The sequence below is a fragment of the Quercus robur genome, chromosome 9 (genome assembly GCF_932294415.1).
Source record: "Quercus robur chromosome 9, dhQueRobu3.1, whole genome shotgun sequence".
NCBI classification, from domain to species: Eukaryota; Viridiplantae; Streptophyta; class Magnoliopsida; order Fagales; family Fagaceae; genus Quercus; species Quercus robur.
The window spans coordinates 11,213,521-11,239,391 of record NC_065542.1 but is presented as its reverse complement, the minus strand read 5'-3'; the positions used below and the strand labels follow the sequence as shown (position 1 = coordinate 11,239,391).

Below are 25,871 nucleotides of genomic sequence, written 5' to 3'. Positions count from 1 at the left end.
AAATCGGTGTTAGCTATTTAATTACTACTTTTAGATTTTGGTGATATTTATTGTGATTGTGTAATCTAACAAATTATATTAACTTTGTAGTTAATTAGAAAATTAAAGTAGTCATAGTTAATCAATTAATCCCTTGCTTAGAAGTTTGGGGTCTAAATCATATATTATCAATTGGTATCAAATCCTAGATACACTGGATTAGGAATCTATCCCTGAGGACACTTACCTAGCTTTTAGGGTCACTAAGTACAAAACTTTGACCAATATTAGAATGGTTTTGAAAACTCTTTAGGATAAACCATATTAACAAAAAACTCAAAAGCTTAACAAAGATTATAAAAGCAAGATCAACAACCTTTCTGGGAGATTTAAAAAAAAAAATACATTTTTCCCCCTAAAACTATGAAAGAAAGAGGAAGAATGTATGTAATAGATCCTCATGGCCTTGAGGTTTTTTATATAGGTATGGGGGGGGGGGGGGGGGGGGTGGGGGGAGAGGGGGGGTTGTTGTGCATATCACAAAATCCCTAAAATGCCCTTGAAAATTGTGGGCTCGGCAAGTTTTATATAAGAAAAGCGGTCTTAGGGTTCTTTGCCTCTAGGTGTGCATACACAATTGCATGCACCAACCATGCATACACAATTGTATGTAGTAACAATGTGAGCCTTTTGGATGTATGAACTCAAATACTGGTTCAAAAGCATGTAAATATTATTGGTAGTAAATTGTCCAATGCGTTTAACAAAATAAGCCCAAAATAAATAACCCAATCTGATCCAAACCAATATAATGTGGTTTGGTTTAGATTTATTATTTTTATACTGTTTTACTCGGACTTAGTTGATGTGCATTTGTTTATACCAAAGTTGATGGACATAGTTAGTGACATGCTTAGCAATGAGATAATCAAATTAAAAGTGTCACACTCAGATGAGTCACAAGTCACAATACACTACATATTGTTCAATGGCTAATAGGCATAAACACAATTAGTTAATGTCATAATGAGAACATTAATTTATAATTAGTGATTGTCAGTGGGTAGATTGAAATCATTATCTTCTAACTTACTAATAGCTTAAAACTTTAATTATTCTATCTATTGGTCCACTACAGTAATAGTAAGGATACAACTTATTTCTTAATAATTTTTACAAATTATTAGTTCAACATTTTTCTATCGAAGGATATTGACACAATTTTCAATCCCAATCTAATTTTTCAAGAACTTTAAAAAATTATTTAAAAAAATTCAATCCCAATCTGCAAGTTTCTGCTTTTCACAAACAATTCCTTAAATTTTGTCTTTAAACGGCCACGCGTCATAAATCTGTGTTTCAAACTCTGCAAAAACATAAAAACTCCATGCACGAAGCCACGTACCCCCATGTCTCTATCCAAACTTCAACCATCTCTCTCTCTCTCTCTCTCTCTCTCTCACTCACCCTTTGCTTCTCCAAATTCTGACCAAACCAAGAACAAGAAAGAAACTAGGACAGCTTATAAAACCATATCACTGCAAAGTCTCAAACTTTGCATCATAACCTTAAAGTCCCATTTTTTTTTTCTTTTTCCAAAAGCATAAACATCATCATATTCACACATATATAGTATACTACAAATATGGTGAAACTAGCATCTGCAAGAGAGAGTCGAATGTACGGACCTCGACTAGCTCGAAACAGATTGGAGTACATAAACGCGGGGCTATACTTGTTTGCCACCCTTGTTCTTCTTGGTGGGTTTGAGGCTCAACTCTCAAGCAAGCCCAAATCTGGTCTTGTTATTTTGCTCATAGCTTTGGCGCTTATCATATTGGTCAATGTGCATGACCTTGTGGCTCATGTTTCTGGGATCGATTGCCGGTTACAGTTGATGGAGCTCGACCTACAGCTCGCACTCGTCGAGTTCGCGGTTCCTGTGGTTCAGACGCTCGGATCCATTCTTTTTTTTCTTGGGGATTCTTTTCCTTTTTATTCAGGCACGATCATTGTTTAATGGCCCACTTTAGTGATTTTTTTTTTTTTTTTTTGGGTATTCTATGCAGTGTTTTATAAGTGTAAATCCCAACAAATAAATCCATCACCGGACCGCCAACACTGGTTGCTTGGAGTGATGTCTCTGACTACCAGACCCGTGCCCAATCATGACTAGATGAGGGAGGAAAAGTCACTGAGCCTACTATCAACGGAAATTTTTTAGTTTAATTATATTTTACTTGCAAGCAAATTCTTGAAAATGAAAAATGCTGAACAATATTTTACTTTAAAATAAACAGAATGGAGTCATTCTAGAATTAATTTTTGTATCAGTTTTAGAATTCTAGCTTCAATTACTTATTTGGCCCCATCTTTTTTTTTTTTTTTTGGTTAATTATTTTTATGCTGTGTAAGAATAAGATGGTGAATTTATAAACTATTTTGTCTATAGAAGCATGTTGGGGTGGTTAGTTTGATTGTCGTCTATTTTGATTTTTAGTGTGCCCCAACTCTTCAATTCAATGAGTTTTTTTCCTCCAATTTCAATGAATCTCTTATCATCGAATATTGGGACGTGTGTTCAAAAAACAAACCAGCAATGTTAAGAAGACATTATAAGTTTAAAATTTATTGTACCTATTAAAAAAATAAGGTTCAATTAGTTTTGCTGTGTTTCTTGTAGTATAGACTTAAATTTGTGGATTTATGCAACCTTATACGAGCTCTCGAAAGACTCGAATGGAATGTGCTTTTAACTCTCCATTAATTAGAGTATCTATTAATTTTGTCTACCCGTTTTGGCTAGCTAGTTTAAATGAGTTTGTACATAGTAGCACAATAGAATTTCCTATGAGTTTCAATTTCTAATTTGTTGTGACCACAAAGTAAGTGCAGGAAGAGAAAGGATATGATTACTTCAAATTGCAAAAGCATGGTTTGAACATGCTAATTGCTGGCCCAGTCCTATGGGTGCTTGGATCGATCCACAACTCATGCCAAATATATGAGAGAGCTGGAGGGCATGTCCAAATCTTGCAGCATAGAGTCCACATTCCATTTTTAATGGGAAGTTTGTTGTTCATGATGGGTGCAATTCTCAACAGCCATGAGCAAGCTGGATTAGCCCATCATGGACTAGAGCTACTGGTAAGTTTCCTAATAATCCCATCTTTGAGTTTTTGTTAATGGGAAGGGATTTACTTCATTTTGTCTCCAAAATTAATAATCGCAATGACCCGAAAACAAAAATGTCTTGAAAATTGAGTTACATGAGCGGTGCATGTTAATGAGCTTCCTATTTAGGCCTAGTAGATCACCCAAGTAATGCTCCACACAGCTTGAGTAATATTATTATTTTAATTATTGGAAGTGTCTCTATGCAGGGTAGGACTTGGATTTGGCTAGGCATTTTTGGAAGCCTATTGTTCTTTATTGGTGGATTAGCGAATGTAATTAAGGTGTTCAAGATGCAACAAATTGATGGACTAAGGCATGAGAAATTGCGGGGAGGGGCACATGACCGACTTATCCATGAAAGGGAAGGCCGAGTACCCCTCATCCTAGAAGATCATCAGAGAAGAAAAATAAGGCAAGTTGAGGAAGTATAAGTGTTACCTGCACCTGCAGCTTCAAGTCCATATAAGGATGTCCTCGTTGGTCAGTCCTAAATAATATTGTTTTAGTAACAACAGCCTTGGTTCTTTGATTTACCTTACATTTTCTTGACTTGCCTGTACTTTATGTGGTTCAATACAACTCATTTTGATGTGTTACAACTCAGTTTGATGTGTTGCGAAAGAGACACAAGTGATTTCATTTTCTACTTCTCTCTCAAGAGCCTAAACTGAATGTCTAAGTTACATTAGTCTCAAGCCTTTAATTTGGGTTCTAGTTACCAGTAAAGTAGATTTTTGCCTCTTACTCAATTGTCATTGACATTACTAGCTAGCTCTCGATCATATGGTGCTGCAAAAGTTAGAAATTTGTCCTATTGCACGATTTAAAAGTAGCAGTGTAGCACAGGGTCCCATTCTTTGAGCATAGTTCAACATTATTTGTTCTGCACTGGTATTGGTGGCTAGTCAAGCTAGCTGAGCAGGGCTCTCACTCCGCTGGTCTGAATGTGTGTTCAATTTGGGCTTTTACCGTTTTACAAATTGTTCCTTTTTTTTCTTTTTCTTTTTTTCCTTTTGGGCCAATTTTGCCATTCCTATTACTGTTTTATAAATGGATGGACTAGATTATAAATTAGCTTCTTTCAAAACTTCACATTTTCAAAGTACATTTATATTTTAACATATTTTCAGAAAAAAAAAAAAAAAAAAAAAAAAAAAAAAAAAAAAAAGTTAAATAAGTTGTGTGCATTTATAAGCTTATGTAAAATCCACATGTAGTGTGAAATTCATAACTTATATTAAATTGACAATAGTTCTTTTTTCATTTGGTTTTCGTGTGAGATTTTTTCCCCCTAAATAAGGATGAAGCTTCATTAAAAACCATTAACAAAGCAAACAAATACAAGCAGCAACAAATTCAGCCTGGCCTGGGAAGAAGCTTAAGCACACTATATATAGCACTATATTCGAGAGTTGTCACTATCCAACATTTTTTGGTTTTGTGTTTTTATCTATGTGAAGACTTTGAGGAATTGAACCACAGTATTTTTACACTAATAAGGAAGGTCACTTGTGGTTCCTAATGGGTTGGGTCTAGTGGTTTCAAAGGCTCACAAGATTCAAGAGATTTTTGTTTAAAAACTACTAATCAACATCTGAAAGAATAGTCTGCCAAATGGCCTTCCCTCCTTTTTGTTTTAATCACTAGGTCATCAACATAACACTCCACGTGTTTATGGAGTATATTATCAAAGATCTTTTGCTTGACTCATTGATAAGTAGCGCTGGTGTTCTTTAGTCCAAAAGGTATTACTTTGTTACAATAAATGCCCTATAATAGTAAATGCCCTTAAGAGTACAGGAAGTTGTAAGCTCTCCTTAGTGTGTGAAATATTCTAAAGTCTAAGGCCTTGTTTGGTTGCTGAGTGATAGGTAACTCATCACTCATCACCCTATCACTGATTTCTCATAACTTAAAAATCCCTAAAACACTCCCACCCTTATTTGGCAACTAAACCCAATTCAATTTTTTGCCTAAAAACTCAAAAAAAAAAACTCACCTTTCGTGGGACCCACAGGCTAACCACTGTGCGATGCGCACAAAACGATTACCCGCGGAGAGCCCTTCATTTTTTTCTTTGCACTTTCATCTCTCAAACACATTTCCCTAACCTTGTTTCCCTTTCACACTTCAACTCTCAAAACCCAAACCCAACGACCACCCTTGACCTCAACTCCTCCATCCTTGCCTAATTGCGCAGCCGCCATGGGGCCCACATACATCAGCTTCCCCTTCCTTGTCCCTGACACCGAACCCAACGAGCACCGCTACACCTTCGTTCTTCGCAACACCTCCGCCCCTGAAACCAAGCCTCGTCCTTAAAATCGAGCCCAAACTTCCACAATCCCTCCTCTGCTCCTAAAGGCTGATCAGCGATGGGTAAGGGCATGACAAATCCACTTCATCTCTGAAGACAAGCAAGACCACTATATGTCAATTTTTTTCCCCATTTCATCTGCAATTTTAGGAAATATGAGAATAAATTTGCAAAAATCTACCATGGTGTTGAATACATTTATTACGGATTTATTTTTGCAAGATTGTTTATGTGTCTCTGTTAATTGGAGAACAGAGGAATGGATAATAACAAAGCTTGCACATTTGAGAACACATGTGGTATTGTTTCAAATTTAATTATTTCCAGGTGGATGAATGGATAATAGAAAATTTATTTCCATGTGGATGAATGGATAATAGAAAATTTATTTTTAGTACATGGGTTATGTGCAAAATGATTCTGTCTTCATTTTCTAGTAGCACTCCCCTTCTCTTGTTGTGCTTTTTATTGTTATCTATGGGACTTTAGGATTTGTTAGTGCTTGGTGTCTATAAAATTTTACTGGGGTTGTTTGGTTTATCTTGCTTTGTGAATTTTGGTAAATTGGTATTATGATTTTGTGTGTGTGTGATTGTTCATTGGGGATAAGTTGAGATGGAGGAGCGATATGAGCCATTGCAGGACCTTGGTGTAGGGAATTTTGGGGTGGCAAGGTTAGTGATAGATAACAAGACAATTTGGGTTGGCAAGGTTGGCGATAGATAACAAGACAAAAGAGCTTGTTGCAGTGAAATACATAGAAAGGGGAAAGAAAGTAATTTCAATTTGGAGTAAAGTTAATTTAGTCATGCTTTGAGTTTTGCAAATGTTGGTGCTAGAAGTTGTAATGTGTTTCTTCTTTCTTATGTCTTACTTCTTGCTTGATCTTGAATTGTAAATTAGGCTTGTTTCCCTTGGCTGGTACATAGAAATGGCATGTTGGGTTTGTTAAAATTACGCATTGTCTTGCTTAGATGACCAATTGCTGCTTTTATATAGCTTATTGTTTGGTAGAAATTTTTCATTTTTTATAGGCATCCATAAGAAACTGTTTTGCTCATTGTATGTGTACTCAAAACTCTGCTTGTAAAACACTATATATATAATGTATATTTGGCACTAGAAGTACCATAATGTAATGTAGATGTATTGTCTGATCTATGAAGGTGTAAAACACTCTATTTTACTTCTCGCTTGATCTATGAAGGTGTATTGTCTGGCTAGATAAGTGTGACCTTATCAATATTTGCAATTGTTAGAAAGGATACAACTCCTCACAAGGTTATGACCTTATAAATCACATCTACCGTGACCTTACACGAAGGGATGGGTCAGTTTATAAATGAAACACAAGGGCTGAATGATTGATTATCAAGCCATTTTAATTCACCATATTCTACATCAACATTCTTATATTAGATTATTTAATCACTAATATAAGTTCTTCTCCTTATTACATAGGGAACAGAGATAAAGTATACATACATATATAATGTTCTATTGTAATGACACTATAGAGTACTAAGCTATTTTTATCAGCTTGCCGTTCATTTCCCTAGGTTTTGTTAATGTAATTGTGAAGGTGGTTTTCATATAGTGTTGGGCAATCCAAACAATGTCTTCTGTAAATAGTTACAACTCCACTTCTACTCAGTATATGTGCGACATGGACTGTTGTGTGCTTAGGACGTCTTTATCTCCCTATAATTTCAAAATTAGGTTTTATGAATGTCAACATTGGTCGTCGATCTGTATCAAATTTATTTGCCCTTGTAACAATTTTGTATGTGAACTTCTGAATCTATCTAATTTCACCATCGTTTATATGGTACGAATTTTGTTGCGGGACTCCAATCAGGCGTGTAAGTTCTTTAGATGGCTAGATAAGGACCCATATCCTCATGGCCGTGCAACAGCCCTAATTGTGTGGGAAAGGTTTATGAGACTGGCAGTTGAGGCAGAAGCCGTAAAAATTGAGAGGGACAATGCGCGACGAATGGAAATAGAAGCACTAGAGTAGAAACGGATAGCCAAGCGCAAAGCTGAAAAGTCTAAAGTCGCAGTCCGAACTGCTGAGGAGAAAGTGCACAAGTATAGGATTGCTTTGATTACGTCCTGGCTTATTATTGGGTTGTTACGCCCATGTTTAGGGGCAATGGATAGAGGCAATTATTTCTACCATGAGTTTGTATATTTATATCCGAAAACATATGTAGCCCTTTTATTTGCTACTGGACATGTTTTATGTAGCTACAATTGACAATACTTTATTCTGTTGTTTTGTGTTGGTTGGTACATATTGATTAACTCAGAATATCGTTGTTTTGTAAGGATAGAACTTGTGTTTATTGCTTGCATCGTTTTATAATTCGTTGTACCAAAGTGAAGTAAGGGAAAAAAATTTGTTCATAGGAACTATTCATAATGTTTAAATGCTTTATCCAACAGCTTGGTTGCATAATTCATACATATGCACCTTATATATATTTCGTTCCAAAATTTATGAAATAACGCCACAGCAATATCTAAGATAAATTCTATATAACATAATCCTCCTATATATTTGATTCCAAACTATTTGAAATAACACTACAACATTACCTAAGATAAATTCCATACAACATAATCCCCCTATATATATGTTATTCCAAACTATTTAAAATAACGTTATAACATTACTTAAGATAAATTCCATACAAAATAATCATCTTATAAATCCTCTTATATATCTGTTATTCCAAACTATTTGAAATAATGTTATAACATTACCTAATATAAATTCCATACAACATAATCCTCATATATATTTAAGTTCCAAAATATTTGAAATAACACTACAATATTACCTAAGATAAATTCCATACAATATAATAATGTGGTGAATCAATGCCGACAGACCACATAATTAGCCAACATAAGGTCAGTGATATCATCCCTAATTGAGTCATGAGTCTTTTTATTACATTTGACATTTCTAGTACATGCCTTTGGGCTGCAGTACTACTGGATGCTCCGGTGTTACTGCTAGCTTGGCTTTGGGTGGAAGTTCCTTCAACCCCTGAGGGTGCCCAAGTGTGGAATAGTTATCACTCCGGTTATTAATGCGTATGAAATTGTGAAGAGCACAGCACGTAACAATCACATAACACTGCCTACTACGCTTGAAGTTTGGCATTAAATTGAGAATGGGAAAACAAGCCTTTAGCACTCTAAACGATCGCTCAATAACCATTCGCAACAATGAGTGTCTATAGTTGTATGACTCTTTCTTTGTTGTTAGTTGTCTATTGCTTGAATAGAATTCTTGAGCATGGTACCTAATTGACTTATGCGATGAAAGAAAACTAATGCCAATAGAGAAGTCCGAATCCACCTAGTAGTATGACCCAACATGCGAACAGCAATAAATATTGTGGTATTCGTAACAATAATTATAACAAGTACAAATAATGGATAAAAAAAATATAATTATAATACTCGTTGGTGGCCATGGAAAAATCCATGCTTCGAGTCATTAATTGCTTCATTCAACACCCGTGAGTCATTAGCACTACCCTCCCACCCAACATGAATATAAGTGAAATGCATGTTCATATTACACACACACACAACACATTCGTGGTTATGGTAGACTTGCGGCTTCTGTACGCTTGAGTCTCATTTGAAGGGGGTCGAGCACTAACATGGGTGCCATCAATTGCCCCAACACATTTCTACATGATAGGCCAAAAACGAATTGACCATTTGTGATTAATTAATTAATTAACCAAGTTTATTAATTAATCAAATTAACATGCAAAGCACACGGTAGCACAAACAAATCACCAATTAAACTAAGTACAGCAGAAACTAAATTGACACGGTGATTTGTTTATGAATGGGGAAAACCAACATAGCAAAAATCCCACCGGTTGATTTTAAGATCACAACTTCCGAGAATCCACTATTATCAAAACAAGCGGTTATAAGTAAAGGAATTCTCGTACCTTCTACCAACCTACAGTTGAACCCTTACCCTAATATCTAATTGGACTTGTTCTGTAGTGACAATCTCTCCTTGTAATGCACGGCTCCCAGTACGTGACTAACTAACTGTGCGGATCCCAGTACGCAACTTCAATCACCAACTAGAGAATGTTGTTGGTTGCAAAATTTTTCAGTTCATCACACGATGAAGATCCAGAAGATGCTTGGTCACAAAACTCTACGATGCACAAACATAGCAACTTCTACACAAGAATAATTAACTAGGGCAAATTTGTCTCCGGTCACAATTTGCTTGAACAAACTTTGCTCAACACTTGTGCAACTTGTGTTTACTTTGACGACCCTTAAAATAATCATTTTATATGTTTAGGGTTGTGAAAAAAGAAAACTCAAATACATAATCATGGATTGGAGTCAAAATAGATGTAAAATTCTGTTTTTCATAAATCTTGACAGATAGCCATTTGTCGAGCAGCTGTCAAGCCACGGGACTGGAACAACTCTTCAAGCTCGATAAATACTAGCTGTCGAGCTTTAATGAACTTGCACTTTTCAGCTTGAATCTTGGATAGACTTGTATGACTTCAACACTTAATCTTGAAACAAAGTTTTTTGAAGTATTAAACACATCCTAATTTTACCCAAATACAAGTAAAATGTGTTTTGTCAAAAGATTAGCCAATTACATAAAATAGTGATATATGTTCCTAACAAATGAATCACATATGTCCTAACACTACACATGAGAAATTGTAAAACATAATAAAATAAGACACATCAATAGATGGAGCTACATAGTTAATTAAGTTTGGACATAACTCAATACTAAGTATGTGAATAATATTACCTCAAACCATGGCCAGTACTTGTTCACTTGAAGATGTTCGGGGAGGCCAACTACATTTGGATTAGGTTTAATCAGGTGTTTCACATATGAGTGAATAGCTCGCAACACCTTGCGGAAATGGCACGAGATCATTTCAACTGAGTGTTGAAATCTGTCTGCAACACATCTCATTCAAGTGTTGTGACCAAGTATGTACAAAAACAGGGCTACCACCTGCGTGCTATCTACATCACCCGTAGCCGCGCAGTTCATCCACTATATAAAGTAGCAACGAGCATGTCATGCGAAACATCTCAAAGCACTTCTTAGGATTACCGTCTTTGAGTTCTTCCATGTATCTATCCCTCGTCAAGATACTTGTACGCATGGGCTGTTTATCATAATGTCGTTGCATATAGGCAAACATCTCCCCAACCAAAGGATTCACAAAATCAAATTCTACTTCATCTTCGCTATCACACTCTGAATCTGAGTTATCCTCGTCAGTATCTTCACAGGTAGCATTAACATTAACGTCATTGAAGTATGAATCGTCAAAGTCGTAACGTAGGAATGCCTCTAATCATTCAACCCTTGATGCCATTGTCACCTACACACTGCAATAACACACTGTGGTTACACGATTTTCCTGGCCCAAATCGTGTTAATTAGGCCCTGGCCCAAAGCGCAACCCACAATAATTATTTGTAGAGAATGGGTTAAAGAACTTGGCCTCAGTGAAACTAGCAGGTCTAATGCATGTAGTGTACTGTTTGCAGAAATAAAATAAGAACGTAAAGAAGGACCCCTCAAATCTGATTTTATTTCTTTTCTTTGTTTCAGATACAGTTCTCCCCCCTTCTTTGAGGGACTCCACTACATTATATATTTTTCTTCTTTTCATCCCAGCCTTACACCTGTTAATCATCCAAACATCCACTCGAGCACCTGTCCCATCAGACGCCCTCATCAGACCCTTTGTGAGTTGCAGAGGCCAAGGCGGTACTATTCAGGAGTCTTTTCCTCATTAATGCGGCCAAGAGGGTGGTTGGGGCGCAATTAATGTGGTGGTAGCCTTCCGTGAGATATTTTGAATTTAATTCGTTTTATATGTTGGGAAGACGAGCTGAAATGGCTGGGGCAAGTTTCTCGTCTGGGCTTCGCAATGTCCGAGGAGGAGTTACTCCTCAAACAGGTTTCCTTGACGCTATTGGGGTTGAATAGCGCTTCATATGAGGCTTTTCGTTGGACAGGACGCTCCTCGGACGGGCCTGAGCTTGGAATAGCCCATCATTTTTGGGCCGGGCCCCACACACACTCTTCAGCTATGTGATGTACACATTAAGCAAAACGAAAATAACTCAACTCAACAAAGTTCACATCAACTTGTGTGCTGTCTATATTATTTAACCATGCATATGAGAAATCCTTATAACGCTTCCCAATAATAACATCAAATTGTTCAACATAGCATCCTATTAAAAAAAAAAGGCAACCCATTCAACATAGCATCCCATTATATCAAAAATCCATTAAAAAAATAGTAAAAAAAACCACAAATTGTTCAACATAGCATCCCATTATATCTAAAAATAAAAAACCGCAAGTTGTTCAGCATAACATCCCATTCAAGCTAAAAAAAAACAGCAAACCCACAAATATCCATAGTTTAGAAAAAGAAAATCACACACTACACTGCCACATTGCAATAATGTTTGCACCTAAAAAGAGAAATACATATACTATGACTACAACATAATAAAATATGAAACATGACTCAATCCTTCAGGTTAACAATATCATCCATCCATGCCTTCTTCCTATGCTCCGGCATGCTAACAAACACCACCCTATTATCCTTTTGTTGGAGAGCCTTTGAGATTTTCACATATGCCTTGTTCATTAGGTCCTCATATTGATTAAGCACCTCAATAGCTTTCCCTAGAGAACAAGGATCACCTTCAGCTGCTGATTGAGCGAATTGTTCAGAGGTACCACTTAACTTGCCCTTCTTACTGCTAAACCTCTCCCTTATCATTGCAGTTTCCTCCTTTTGAGCCATAGTCATTTCACTTACTCTGTCTGCTTTCTTCGACACCTTTTTACCCTTGGCACTTGCATGGGACTTTTGCCAGCAACTTGGGTTTGGCCATCAACTTTTGCTTCCTCTGCAGTCTGAGGTATACTCTCCAAGTTGGGAGTGTAACAATCATCATCAAAATGGGTGGTAGTACCATTATTGGCAAGCTCTTCCTCCAAGGCACACTCTTCGTCGCCAGTCAAGGCAAGTGTGTTTGAAGATATCTGAAGGTGCTCAGTTGCAGTACTTGGAGCAAACAACTGCTTGAGCTTGTCATAGTCTGGGCATCATTTCTTCCACAAGTTTGCTGCGCTCCGATCTCCCTACAACAACATAAGTATGGGAACAATAATTAGGCATATGACTCAAATAATCATTTCATAATGAAAATAGAATAACCATCTGTTTTGTGTTGTGTGCATTACATAGTGGGTATAAACTATACAATCAAATAGAAAAATTCCTGGGATGATTAATGAATTTGAAATAGACCCATGGGAGTAAGGAGTTATTATTGAAAGATCTAAAACTGGAAATAAATCTTATAAATTTTATGAATATGGAATCATAGTCTAAAAAAGAAAATATAATCATGATCTAAAAGAAACATATCCATTAGAAACATAGTATAAAAAAAAAATGAATCGATTGATTCGTTCTAATTCATTAATTAAATCTTCTGGTATAAATATTGTAATGTAATAAAGAATAAATATTGGAAAAAGACATGACTCCACAAAAATTAATAGATATATATATATATATATATATATATATATATATATATCTATTTTGTTAACAGTTTTCACAAATAAATGTACCCCTCCCTTGCCCTTAGTAATCACAAGAATGGCAATTCATTCACAATTAACATCGAACATGAAATGCATTAAGTAACATACCGCCACCACATGTGCCCAAACCTCGTCCGAACCAGTAACTATTTGGGTGGTCTCGTCCCAATCTAATCCCGTGTGTTTCAACAAATGACTCAACTTACGTTGTTTTTGCCGAAGCCTATCGTGCTTTTGGAAAACTTTCTTAGACATGGAATTTTTACCTGTTCGGTTATTAAGTTCTTGTGTCACTGTTTGCCGCATAAGGCCCTTAAGCACACCATTCTCCATATTACCCTTTATTTGCTCCTCCAACATAATCTCAATAAATATATGTTCTAAATGGGAAGGCCACTGTTTGTCATCCGCATCTTGTGATTTATGTGCCATCTAATTCAAATATCTCACATGGTAAGCAGAACACTATATGCAAATGATAGGTAAATAAATGAATATGATACACTGTTTAGTTTCTGCTGCCAGGTTACGTAATTGTAAATGAACAAGTAGTACATAATGTTCATACACCATAGTAACAAATATGTCATTAACAGATGGTTAAACATATACATTGTGACCATGTAACACACAAAAAGCCAAAAGATTGAAGCATTGATTTACCACCTTACTTACCCATTAGTTAGTACATGTGAAAATAGATGCTAACAACACCATACCGGTGTACAGACCATAGAGGGAACAAAATAAGCTAGCATAAACAAAAGGCACATGCATTACAATGCTTCAATAATTTAAGTTCGTCTCTTACTAAGACAGATCATCCCCTAAATCAGCAGGGCCTACCAAATACCCACGCCCAAACCTTGCATACCTATGAACTCCCCTTACTCCGCAATACCACCTTTGAAGACGACAGAACCGATTCACAACTTGTCTCATGTAGAAATCCTTCCTATTTCGAGCATTGAGAGTTTGGGTGATCACATCCCACACGAGGTCACAAGGAACACCTTGCACAAAATTACCAAGCAAGAATTCCCCGAACACAATATCACATAGTTCATCAACACAATCATCATCCCACGTTCTCAAACCCCCAGCCATCTTACACCAATCCAAGACCATGTAAGTAACACTTTTAAACAACAAAATCCAAGGTTATGTATGTAATGCCAATTTAGGTGACAAGTATATGGGATCCACGTAGGACTGTATGCAAATCATGCCTTGTGTTCCCCCAAATCCCAATAAGTGAAAAAAAAAAAAAAAAAAAAAAAAAAAAAAAAAAAAAGACCCACAAGGAACCCATTTCAACTCTCACCAAAAACCACAAACAATTATCCCAAAATCACACAACCATTATCCCAGATGCTTACATCATACCCTTTCCTCCAACATACAAACACTATATACAAAACCACAAAACAAAAAACATGGTAAAATGCAAAAAATCTCCAATAACTAGGACCCACGAATCTAAGTAGTAAGGGAAAATTTTGTATTAAACATGTGCATCTTATTTGTATTAAAGAAATGAGGGAGTTGTAAAACCCATTCCAGCAATAACTATGACCCACGAATCTGATCAAACATTCACAACACAAAACGGAGAAAATGGAAAACAAAATAAATAAAATAAAATGAAACCTAGCACCACAGATGAAGGAAGAAGGAGGGTGGGTACCTATTCAACTGAAAAGGGTTTGTCTTGAGAGATTGATCAGTGTTTAATGGGAGCGACAGTGCCTTGTAGCGGATTGGAGCGGCGGAGCTGAAGATGTTCAGAGGCCGGAGCTGGAGATTCAAGGGTCGGGAAGGGTGTGCAATATCGAAGGTTGGAGCTTGTTTCACTATGTGGTGTTGCCGTGGGTTTGGGAGAGGAGAAGAGAAGCTTGAGACTTGCTTTAGGTGGTCTAATGAGAGAGTTAAGAGGGTTGGTTGAGATGGGAGTGCATGTGACCATTGGGGGGAGTAAATTTTGATGAGGTGATGTGACCAATCACTGTCGTGGGACCCAAACGTATGAGGGTATTTACAACTTTTCCATCTTAACTCAATTTTGGTATTTTGAAAACAAGTTTTTGTGGTTTCTCAGTTCTGTAACTCTTAACTCAAAAAAGTGGGAAATGAGTTAAGGAAATCGGGAGAGGAAATATTGCCAAACAACATTTGTATAAGTGGGGTCCACTTATTTTGAGTGATGAGTTAACAAAACTAAGATATGAGTGATGAAAATAGCCCTGTCCAAACACCACCTAAACCATTAGCCCAAAAAAGGAAAGGTGGAAAGTTGACCTTAAGTATAGTTGCAAAAAAATATACTCCTTAGTCCTTACATAGCAACCTCTTATCATCACCATCATTATTAGTAAAATTTCAAGTAATACACTTGTATTTAAAATAAGTAAATTCTGAATTTGAAAAATGTTATTAAAATTTTAGTAGTTATAGTTTTATTAAATTTTTTAAACATTTATAACTATAAAGGACATTGCTAGAAATACAAATATTTTTATAAAATGTTTTACAAATTGCTGATGTGGCGACTGATTATTGATAAATAAAAAAATGATGTTATTGATGAACCCAGATGAGAACCAATAAAAAGTCGGTTACAACAATAATTTGTAAAAATATTGTAAAATAGTTTGTAAGTGTAGTATTACTCAACTATAAATAAAACTACTTAGATTTACTTAAGAATTTTTTTTTTTTTTTTTGGTTGAAAATCTTAAGGATTTTTTTTAGTTTTACTTTTTCACCTCTTATCTTTTTTTGCAGTCCAAAATTTGTTTACCATTCGGTAAAATAAATTTTGTCCTTGATTTGTGTTTTGGAATTTTGGGAAGAGTAGGATAAAAATATTGGAAACAGACTCAAACAGTGAAAAAGGTGAACACCAAATAGTTTTATTGCGATTATATACTATAGAGATTATTATAATTATTATTACTATTATATGTGAAACAAAATGTTTGAGTCACAAATATTTGCGGAAAATAGCATCAAAATGTTTTATCCTTTGGATAATCATTTGATGGTCATAAAATGGTATCAAAAGGTTTTTTTTTTTTTTTTTTTTTGGGGGGGGGGGGGGGGGTGGGGGGGGGATAGTTTTTCATTAAAAGGTTTAACCTTATAATCCCACATAAAATAAATTAAGGACTTTATTAAAAAAAAATGATAAAGTTTAGTTATAAGATTGGTTGTAGTATTAGATTACAACTTTATTCAATATCTTTTTATTGGAGGTGAATTTTGACCAATCCATCATTAGATTATATCTTTTTCTTATGTCCTTCACGCTTGCAAAATTTCTAGAAAATTAAAGATCAGTAGCTATGTATCAATAAATTGTTTAAATTGAAGTTTTTGTAGTTTAAAATTATGTATAAAATATAAACTTATATATATCATATTGTAAATAATATAATTGATAATGACAATACTCAATGGGGATATTTGATATTATATTAGATTATTACATGTTACTAATTAATTGATGGATGTAATTTTAATAAATTAATGCTTAGGAAAAGAATAAATGGACCCATAGGGAAAGTAAATTTTTTTGAAAAAACCCTTAGGCTAATTTGAATCCATACTGACCCATCAACTGTCTAAATGAACAATTTTTTTTAAAAAAAAAAATTAGATAATTGTGATTCTCAAAGTCTAAAACCCAATTGAATCCAACCAAACCCAATTAAATCCATTGTAGGCATAGATCAAGTGGCAAAACTTATTCTAGGTGGGTATTTTGAAAAGTTACCCTAAAAAAAACAAAAACTTACTGGCGTTTTTTAAAATGGGTTATCCTGGCACTTTCCAAAACCGAAAAAAGAAAAGAAAAAGGGACAGCAGTTTTAATTTAAAAAAAAAAAAAAGTTTTGAAAAATTGTACATTTTAAACCTATAAATAATAATTCTCTAAAAAGTTACCTTTTTAAACATTACAACAAGTATTTCTATAACACTTTTTTCACTCACATGTATTTTTACAATATTTAAATAATATTATTATAAATCTCTTACCAGACCTAATCCTATAAAAAGTTGATTTTTTTTTTTTTTATAAACATTTTTGGAACGAAAAGAGTATAATAATTTTTTTAAATATTTTAAATAGCAAGGTAACTTTTTTATTACTATCTAATGGTATTTATTTAGGTCTTTGTGGTAAAATAGCGTGTTTTAGTAGAATCCTGATCCTCTTCAACACCGCACAGCGCCAACCAAAAAAAAAACGCCAGTCGATAAAACGCAGATACGTCTCTGTGTAGCTCTATAAAAACCTGTTTTTCCGTTACGGCATCTCTGAAACTTTCAAAACCCTAAAAAAAAAAAAAAAAAAAATCAAAATCAAAATCAAAATCAAACATAGAAAATTTCACCCAAAATCGGAAGCTCTACTTTCCGTTAATTTCTTCAGGTACTTTTTCATTTCATTTTTCATGGTTCAATTTTCGATTTTGATTTCTGCCCTAATTTCTCTATTGTAATATTGAAATTGATACTGCGAATCGGTTATAGAATTTTTTTGTTTTTTGGGTGAAATTTATATCTTGCAGGTTTGTTTATGTATTGGTTTAGCGAACTCTTTTTGTTTGTATATGAGCTTGAATGTTTAACAATTTGTAGCTATGTATATAAATTGCTATTGGGTTTTTTTTTTTAATTTATTTTTATATATATAATTTTTTTATTTTAATTGTGCATTTGATTAATGTTGATGGGCAATTCTATATTTCTGTTTTCTTTTTGATTTTGGTATCTAAAACTTCCTTTGATTATAGCTGATAAATGTATTTGCTTGGGTTGCTAGTTGCTTGTACTTGGGTAGATTTGCTGTCACTTTCAAATTTGTAATTTTCTGCTTATGCTTGTGTATATATTGAAAATTCTGTGAAGTTGTGTCTTCCACATTGTTTGTCTTAATTTTTTTTGCTTAAAATAGAGAGAGAATAATAAGTTTTAAATTGAATTTATGTAATACTAAGACTAAGAGTGCATTTTTTTATACAAAGGGTGTGTTTGTAGAAGCAGCTGTTGCAAAACGGTGTTTTGAGTTTAAAATAAGCGTTTTTAAAAAAAGTTTATGAGGAATTGGTGTTGCAAAACGGAGTTTTGGGTTTTAAAAAACATGCTTTTAGGCTCCCAAAACGCTTAACCAAACGGACCCAAAAACATTTTGTTGTGTTGGATAAGAAACTCATCTATCTGCACATTTACACCCTGTTATATGTAGTATGTATAATACACGATGCGTGCATGTCATGAAAGTGATTTGTGTTAATATCGAAGCAAGACAGGAGATAACCTTAAGGTTGTGAATTTTTAGTTTTGATAATATGTAGCAAAGATGAGGAAATTTAAGTTTGTGCTTCTCCAATGCGGAACCTGACTATGAAATGGGTTATTTTTCTAGTGGTCTTAGGGACTACACATTTTTTTGTGGCTAATAAGGAGTGGGGTTATTGTTCGAATGGCATCGGTATCCAGTCAGCCACAATTTCGTTACACCCAACCTCCATCAAAGGTGCTCCATTTGCGAAACTTGCCATGGGAGTGCACAGAGGAGGAACTGATTGAACTTGGGAAGCCATTTGGTAAAGTTGTGAACACAAAGTGCAATGTTGGAGCAAACCGAAATCAGGCTTTTATTGAATTTGTGAGCACAATTTTATTTTAGTTTTATTTTTATCAATCTTTTTATTGTTGTCCTGCTGTTTATACATTGCAATTATTGAATTTTTTAGCACAATTTTATTTTAGTTTTATTTTTTTCAATCTTTTCATTGTTGTCCTGCTGTTTATACAACGCAACTAATTGTTACTTTTTTATATCTTAATTTCTTCAGGCTGATTTAAATCAAGCTATTGCTATGATATCATATTATGCCTCATCCTCAGAGCCTGCTCAAGTGCGTGGAAAAACTGTCTACCTACAGTATTCAAATAGGCAAGAAATAGTGAACAACAAAACTACTGCAGATGTTGCTGGAAATGTACTTTTGGTAACAATAGAGGGTGCAGATGCACGCCTTGTTAGCATTGATGTTTTACACCTGGTAAGCAAATTGCATGCTTTTTCATGAAAGTTGAAGAGGTAAACAGTAAACTTGTACTATAAGGATGCATCCACTGAGTTATTGTAATTAGGTTGTGGTTTGTCATGTTTTGGAAAGCTTTTGTTTGACATATATGTAAATGGATCAGCAGGGCCATATCAAGGCAATATCTTCGATGGCAGCTTAGTGCATCGGGAGAAAGAGCGCATGTGTGTTTGTCTCCTTTCTCCTCTCCTTAACACTGCCTCTTTCTTCCCTACTCTTCCTCATCAACTCCCTATACCTACCATTCTAATAGTTTAGGATTTTATATTTTCTTTTCTCTTGTGCATCCCTCTTCCTCTATTTTCTGCATGCTCTGTGCTTAGTAGCGTAGCTACATCCAGTATAATTCTTATGGAACTTTGTGTTATTCAGTTATTAAATTTATGCAAATCCATTATAATTGTAGTTGTAGGTTTGAAAAAAAAAAAAACTGAGGTCTGTGTAGAAAAGTGAATGCAAGCTTATGATTTTGATCTTCATTCCTTTGAGGGTTTATAGCCTTAGAATCTAGTCAGGAGCTGAATAAGCTTATAATTTTACGAAGCTTGATTCAAATGATGTGCCCAACAGCAGGATGCTGTTAGCATTCCCCCCCCCCCCCCCCCCCCCTTTTTTTTTTTAATTCTTGGTCTTTATTTCAGGGAGATATCTATTTCACATAAACGAATCATCTGAAGGTCAACTTGTAGTTTTTGTTAGCATTTTGTTTGCAATATTGTGGATGCATAGTGATATATATTTTCTCTAGCAATTCTTGATTATTATTTTATGTATATCAAAATCTTGGTTCCTATGTCTTACTGGCTAGAGGTGAGTCCAAAGGGAATCCAAAGGGCTATTCTCTAGACGGGTTGCCTATGTTATTTAAAAAAAATAGAAAATCTGGTTCCTAAGTTTAACAGCAGGTGTAATTGATGAATCTGGCTCTTCTTTTCTGTAATTAGTTTCCTGTTTCCTGTTTCCTGTTTTTTCTTTCCTCTGTGTATGTATCTACTACTTTGTGCTTTTCATGCATACTGTAGTTTCTTAATATAATTTTTCTTACCTATAAAAAAAAAAAAAAAAAAAGTTTAACAGCATGCGTAATTGATGAAATCTATTGGTGGCCTTTGCTTGTCCAATATCTAGAAAAATTTGAAATTATCTGTGATTCCAGTTTTCTGCAATAAATTCTTTGAAGGGGTTATAATTGTTATTAGCTCTTTATTTCATAGAATATTTATTTTTGTATGTCATTCTGAAAGTTATTTAGTGATGCAGGTTTTTTCTGCTTTTGGATTTGTGCATAAGATTACTACCTTTGAGAAGACAGCTGGATTCCAGGTTTGTATTTTTTTTCTTCTTTCTTTCTTTTCACTCTTTTCTTCCGGCCATTGAATACAAGCTCATGTTGTACACAATCCTTTTTCAGGCGCTGGTACAATTTTCAGATACAGAGACTGCCTCTTCTGCAAAGAATGCCCTAGATGGAAGAAGCATTCCTAGGTGACAGTTGTATTAATTGTTTGACATGGTATTTAGTCCAACTTCTGTGGACCATATGGCTGTTACGTGGTGCACATGCGTTGGGACTGGTCATCATTGGCTGTTAGACAACATTTGTGGTATAAGTGATCTGTCAGACTTCAGATGGACTTTCAAACTTCCCTTGCCCTACTCATTTCAATATCTTTTTCCATTGAACATGTAGAAAATATTGTATTGCTGTGTTGTGCCAATGAGACCATTCTTTGTGTAGAAAATGTGCTAAGTAGGACCTTGATTGGTATATCCTAGCACAACCATGTGCTCCACTGACAAAGCTATGCACTTTATGTACCTTATCAGTTATGAACTGTCCAGCATTGTGCTTTGCTGACATTTTTTGTCCTTGGTTTCAGTTATCTTCTTCCTGAGCATTTGGGGCCATGTACCCTTAGGATCACGTATTCTGCACACACAGATTTGAGTGTGAAATTCCAGAGCCACCGTAGCAGGTATTCTTGTTTATCTTGGCATTAAGAATTCCAAATATCTGCACTCCTACATTGTTCTGTGCATAAGATGTTTCTTTCTTGTTTCAGTTGTACGTGTGATATGGATGCACTTATTACTAGTCTGTTTCCACTTTTTCACCCTTCATCCTTTCCTGCACACCCCTTTTATCATCATTTGCCTTGCATTATTATAACTACATTCTATGTTGATTCAGGGACTACACTAATCCTTACCTTCCTGTTGCTCCATCAGCCATAGATGGAAGTGGGCAGGTAATGTTTTGGGAATTGACAATTTCTTTAATTATATAGATTTATAGTTTGTGTTACTCAGACATTCCATTGGCATCTTTAGTGGTTGCTTGATTTTTTTTTTCCAAAGAGGTCTCCTAAATCAAATGTTACTTTTTAGTCCTTGTTAATTCCTTTAGATGTTCGGGAAGATTTCTTCTGCACAATAGCATAGCAAAGGGTGGCTATTGCTAAACCTTGGAATGCATGACATATTTAGTTCTGAGTCATTTTTGTTGCTTTGTTCTGCTACATCCCATGCCAGCAATAGAAAAGATGGTTGTTGCATTGGCAGGCCTTGGGGTCGAGCAGTTCTGTAGTCCCATACATTCCTTGCTACATCACACCCTCAGAATGCATGTAAAGTAGTTTTCACTGCTTGTCCACTTCGCTCATGCATGTTGTCAACCATGATTTTCTTCTTTACCAGCTTGGACTTTGTTGGCCATATTTCCTTGCAGTCATGATCACATGACAGGCAAAAGTTTTAATATTGCTTGGTGTTTTCATCTGCCATAACCACTTCCAGAAAGTGTTGTCCCCAGAAAGTTCTAATTTTTCTTGGTGAATATAGTTATATAGAGACGCTTCGAATGTATGATATTTTTGGTTTGATTAAATAGAATTATTTTGTCGTAATTGCAGGTAATTGTGGGTTTGGATGGGAAAAAGCTAGAACCAGAGAGTAACGTTCTTCTTGCATCTATTGAGAATATGCAATACGCTGTCACCTTGGACGTTTTACACATGGTACTTAGAATCACACAGCAAATATTAAAATTCTTGGTTAACTCTGCTATTTTTTTTTTTTTGGTCATACTCAATACTGATATTTAGTTTGTTTGTCTTCATGCTAGGTGTTTTCTGCTTTTGGGCCTGTACAAAAGATTGCCATGTTTGATAAGAATGGGGGTGTGCAGGCTTTGATTCAGTACCCTGGTAGTCTCTAAACCTGACTGTTCATGTTTTATTTATTTATAATATCATGCTTAACAAGCAGGAGAAGAGGAGAGGGGTATTGTGTGTGTGGGGTGGGGTGGGGTGGGGTTGGGGGGGTGGGGGGCGGAGAACTGGGGGAGAGATAGGAAAGGATGTTAACCTATCTGTTATCTGTAGCCTGCGTGTTAGGCTGCTATGCCTATGCACTTATTTAATTGCCCAAAGTGAATGCCAATTAAAAATATATTATCATGGTTTTCTGTTGCCTGGTTGCATCAAAATAAATCATTATTTTCTGCTCGATGACAACCGAATGGTGGTAGCTGTTTGTTGTGGGTGTGCGTTCTAATCTCCTAATCTATTGAGCCTGGGCATTACAATTTCAGAGCATTTATAACGGGCAACAAGTCATCCTCTTATGTAATTGTCCCTATTCATATAGGCATATTAAACATACTTGACTGGTTGACTTGAGGAAGATAAATATCATATTCATCTACCCAAACGTTGACCCTGAGCATTTTGCTAGTTTCAGATACATTTTACCTGTGTTAGACATGCTTTTATTACTGTGCAGTGACTGTATAACTCTTTTGTATTAGTGCCATATGGGTTCTGCAGACATTGCTAGTGAGAAAAGATTTGCAGCCTTCTTTATATTATAACACTTAGGACTAGTATTTATAATTGGTACTGATCATGCCATGATTGCAGATGTTCAAACTGCTGTTGTTGCTAAGGAAGCCTTGGAAGGACACTGCATCTATGATGGAGGGTTTTGCAAGCTTCACATCTCATATTCACGCCATACTGATCTCAGCATTAAGGTAATCAAACTATATCCTTTGAAAAGAAGTTTGTCTTATGTTGTCTATTTGCTTACAATGATTACTAGAAAGAGAAAGGTGGATAGTGGATACAACCAATCTTTTATGATCTGGACCATTTGGTTAAGCTCAATTATTGTTAAGGAGAAGGCAGGAAAGCTTTATTTGCTACACACAAATGTTTTCACTGTGGCCCTCAATAACTTTTTACTGCTATTATCTTTTTTGCCTTTTTTTCCCCCCACGGGGGTACTTGGGTGGTGGGTTAATAGGTATGGGGAGTGACATAAACCCAGAGGTCTTAGGTTCTATCCACACACTATCTGTCCATGGGATTTGTGGGGTGTCTCATGGGAAGGGAACTAAAGGCAAGGATGCCACTTCCTTACATCAACCAACAAAAAAGGTCTTCTTTTTTATATAATTTTACTTATCCAAAATAAATAAATAAATAAAAATCTTGTTCACCTTTTTTTATTTTGTGCAAAACCAGCATCTTTGTTTGTGGCTTCATTGTTAAGATGTGATTTAGGGTTTTGGATTTATGAAACATATTTGAGTTCGATAGATATTTCATTGTTCAGTTTATTTCAATTCATAGTCTTTGTTTTATTGTTGGTTTTGCGGCAATCTTGCAACTAGGCTTGGGCTTAGATGAAATCTTAGTCATAGATTTTGAAACTTTTTGCAATTAGGGGAAAAAGTTGAAATTATTTGCATTTTGGGATTGGATTAATTACTGAATTGTAGATGGTAATTTGATTTTCATTCTGCTTATCTTCTTAAAGTCTTGCCTTAGATATGGTTCACTGTGATAGATAACCCCGAAGGCTGCTATTGGTGAAATAGAAATGCAATTCTAGGAATCAGTCCTATTAGACTTCCCATTGTTTGCTTTTTTCTGGTAGGAACCTACATTTGCTGCTTGAACACGATTAAAACTGGTACTGAGATTTTTTCCCCCTTAAAAATCTGCAACCCTGGGCATTCAGCTGTCATTATCCTTATCTGTTGACATTTCTCTTCTTTTTCTTTGGGGGTGGGGGGAAGGGGAGTGACTACTGAGTACCTTTTTATTTTATTTTTTGTTGAGAATAGTATTGCTGGAACGGTGATGCTCATGTTTCGGGCTTAGGGTGGTAAATGGGGTGGGCCTTGGTGGGTTTGAGACTTTGAGGTAGGTCTATAGTATTTTGCTTTACAAAGCTGAGAGATAGTACTAAAAAGAAGAAGAAAAAAATGTTATTGAACAGTGATGACAGTCCTTTTCACACCTTTCATTGATTGAAATTTGAAAGAAATGGCCCTTACACATTCCCCCCTCCCCCAAGTATCGATGTATAAAAAAAAAAAAAAAAAAAAAAAAAAAACAAATGGTCCTTACATTTGGAGCATGGCATGTTGATTACAGGTCAACAATGATCGGAGCAGAGACTATACAATCCCTAACACCACCCCCATGGTGAACTCCCAGCCCTCAATTCTGGGGCAACAGCCGACTTCAGTGATGGGCTCTGCTGTTCAATACAGTGGGGCTCCTTTTACTCCAAGTCAGGAGCAGCCCGGGATGCCTCAACAACCTTCAGCTGGGTGGGGCCCGGGTGTTCCACCAATGCCTCAGTCCATGCCGATGCAAATGCATAATAATCCTTACATGCCACCTGGGACAATGCCACCTCAAGCTGCCCCAGGAATGATGCAGTCTCCTATGCAGAGTGGCATGCCTCAATCATCAATGTTGCCCCGTTATGGATCTGGGCAGATGCAATAGCTATAGATGGAGGAGGCAGGTTGGTGTGAAGGAGCTGCCTTGATTGTTCCATCTTTTGGCTTTTGGTTTGCTTTTATTGTCTCCCTTTCTTTGGTTGTAATTTTCTCTCAAACCAAGGCAGAGCTCAAAATACACACCAAAGCTAGATTCTTTTTGTGTTTAAACTAATATAGACAGTCATGTTTTAGCCTCTTTTGTTTCGCATCTATGATGATTCCCAATTTGTTTTCAATACCGAGTCATATGCTAGTTTACTACTTATGTGTGGTTGACTTGCCGCTATATGAGCTTACTGTGCACCAGAACAGTCACGTGCATTTGTGAATCAATCATATTTAAAATTTGGTGGTTATGATGCTGATTCTCTCAATCTTCCAGGGATAAAGGTTCTAAGATTTGATATCTCTATCCTGTATAATCGGGTGAATCATGAATTTAGCATTCCATTGGCTTGATTTGGTGCAATTGGAACTCATGTAACTTAATGATACACCCCTTAATAATTTTTCAATCAATTAATTTTTTGAAAATCATATTGTTAAATTATATATTATAGCCATTCTTAGAATGCATACAAATTTCATATATTTATGTTTTGTTTGTTTTAATGGAAAACATTGTGTAAATATAAACTTCAAAAAAAAAAAAAAAACATTGTGTAAATATAGTTTTCTATATTTTCCAGAGTTTAGTAGCATCAGAAAAAATGAGTCAAAGGAAAACTATCTTTAGTCAACTAAAAAAGTATAGCTTATTTTTAGAAAATAAGAAAATGATATAGTTTTATA

The 25,871-nt window shown here is 35.5% G+C and overlaps 2 protein-coding genes across 4 annotated transcripts; both read left to right on the top strand.

Moving 5' to 3' along the window:
• The first annotated feature begins 1,377 nt into the window (after window positions 1–1,377).
• LOC126700217 (uncharacterized) lies at window positions 1,378–3,806 on the top strand. The gene is made up of 3 exons (XM_050398250.1): window positions 1,378–1,982; window positions 2,870–3,126; window positions 3,363–3,806. Exons 1-3 carry the CDS (start codon window positions 1,625–1,627, stop codon window positions 3,585–3,587), a joined length of 840 nt encoding a protein of 279 aa, XP_050254207.1. The 5' UTR covers window positions 1,378–1,624; the 3' UTR covers window positions 3,588–3,806.
• Window positions 3,807–17,366: 13,560 nt separating this feature from the next.
• On the top strand, window positions 17,367–25,315 carry LOC126700216 (polypyrimidine tract-binding protein homolog 2). 3 transcript variants are annotated; one of them, XM_050398247.1, is made up of 11 exons: window positions 17,367–17,595; window positions 18,592–18,834; window positions 19,025–19,234; window positions 20,540–20,602; window positions 20,691–20,764; window positions 21,160–21,255; window positions 21,471–21,528; window positions 22,192–22,296; window positions 22,404–22,485; window positions 23,200–23,312; window positions 24,724–25,315. In XM_050398247.1, the coding sequence occupies exons 2-11, from the start codon at window positions 18,649–18,651 to the stop codon at window positions 25,081–25,083; spliced, it is 1,347 nt and encodes a 448-aa protein (XP_050254204.1). In that variant the 5' UTR covers window positions 17,367–17,595; window positions 18,592–18,648; the 3' UTR covers window positions 25,084–25,315. The 3 variants fall into 3 exon arrangements, with proteins under 3 accessions (XP_050254204.1, XP_050254206.1, XP_050254205.1); XM_050398249.1 differs by lacking the exons at window positions 17,367–17,595; window positions 18,592–18,834 and adding an exon at window positions 19,386–19,443 and having other exon boundaries at window positions 19,031–19,234; XM_050398248.1 differs by lacking the exons at window positions 17,367–17,595; window positions 18,592–18,834 and adding an exon at window positions 19,383–19,443 and having other exon boundaries at window positions 19,031–19,234.
• Window positions 25,316–25,871: the final 556 nt, after the last annotated feature.

Excerpts from the sequence above, each read along its gene's own strand:
- LOC126700217 (XM_050398250.1), top strand. The coding sequence starts at position 1,625 with ATGGTGAAACTAGCATCTGCAAGAGAGAGTCGAATGTACGGACCTCGA. Across the intron at positions 1,983-2,869 it reads TTCTTTTCCTTTTTATTCAG|TGCAGGAAGAGAAAGGATAT; the intron begins GCACGATCATTG and ends CCACAAAGTAAG. Across the intron at positions 3,127-3,362 it reads ATCATGGACTAGAGCTACTG|GGTAGGACTTGGATTTGGCT; the intron begins GTAAGTTTCCTA and ends GTCTCTATGCAG.
- LOC126700216 (XM_050398247.1), top strand. The coding sequence starts at position 18,649 with ATGGCATCGGTATCCAGTCAGCCACAATTTCGTTACACCCAACCTCCA. Across the intron at positions 22,486-23,199 it reads GGCTTTGATTCAGTACCCTG|ATGTTCAAACTGCTGTTGTT; the intron begins GTAGTCTCTAAA and ends CCATGATTGCAG. Across the intron at positions 23,313-24,723 it reads ATACTGATCTCAGCATTAAG|GTCAACAATGATCGGAGCAG; the intron begins GTAATCAAACTA and ends TGTTGATTACAG.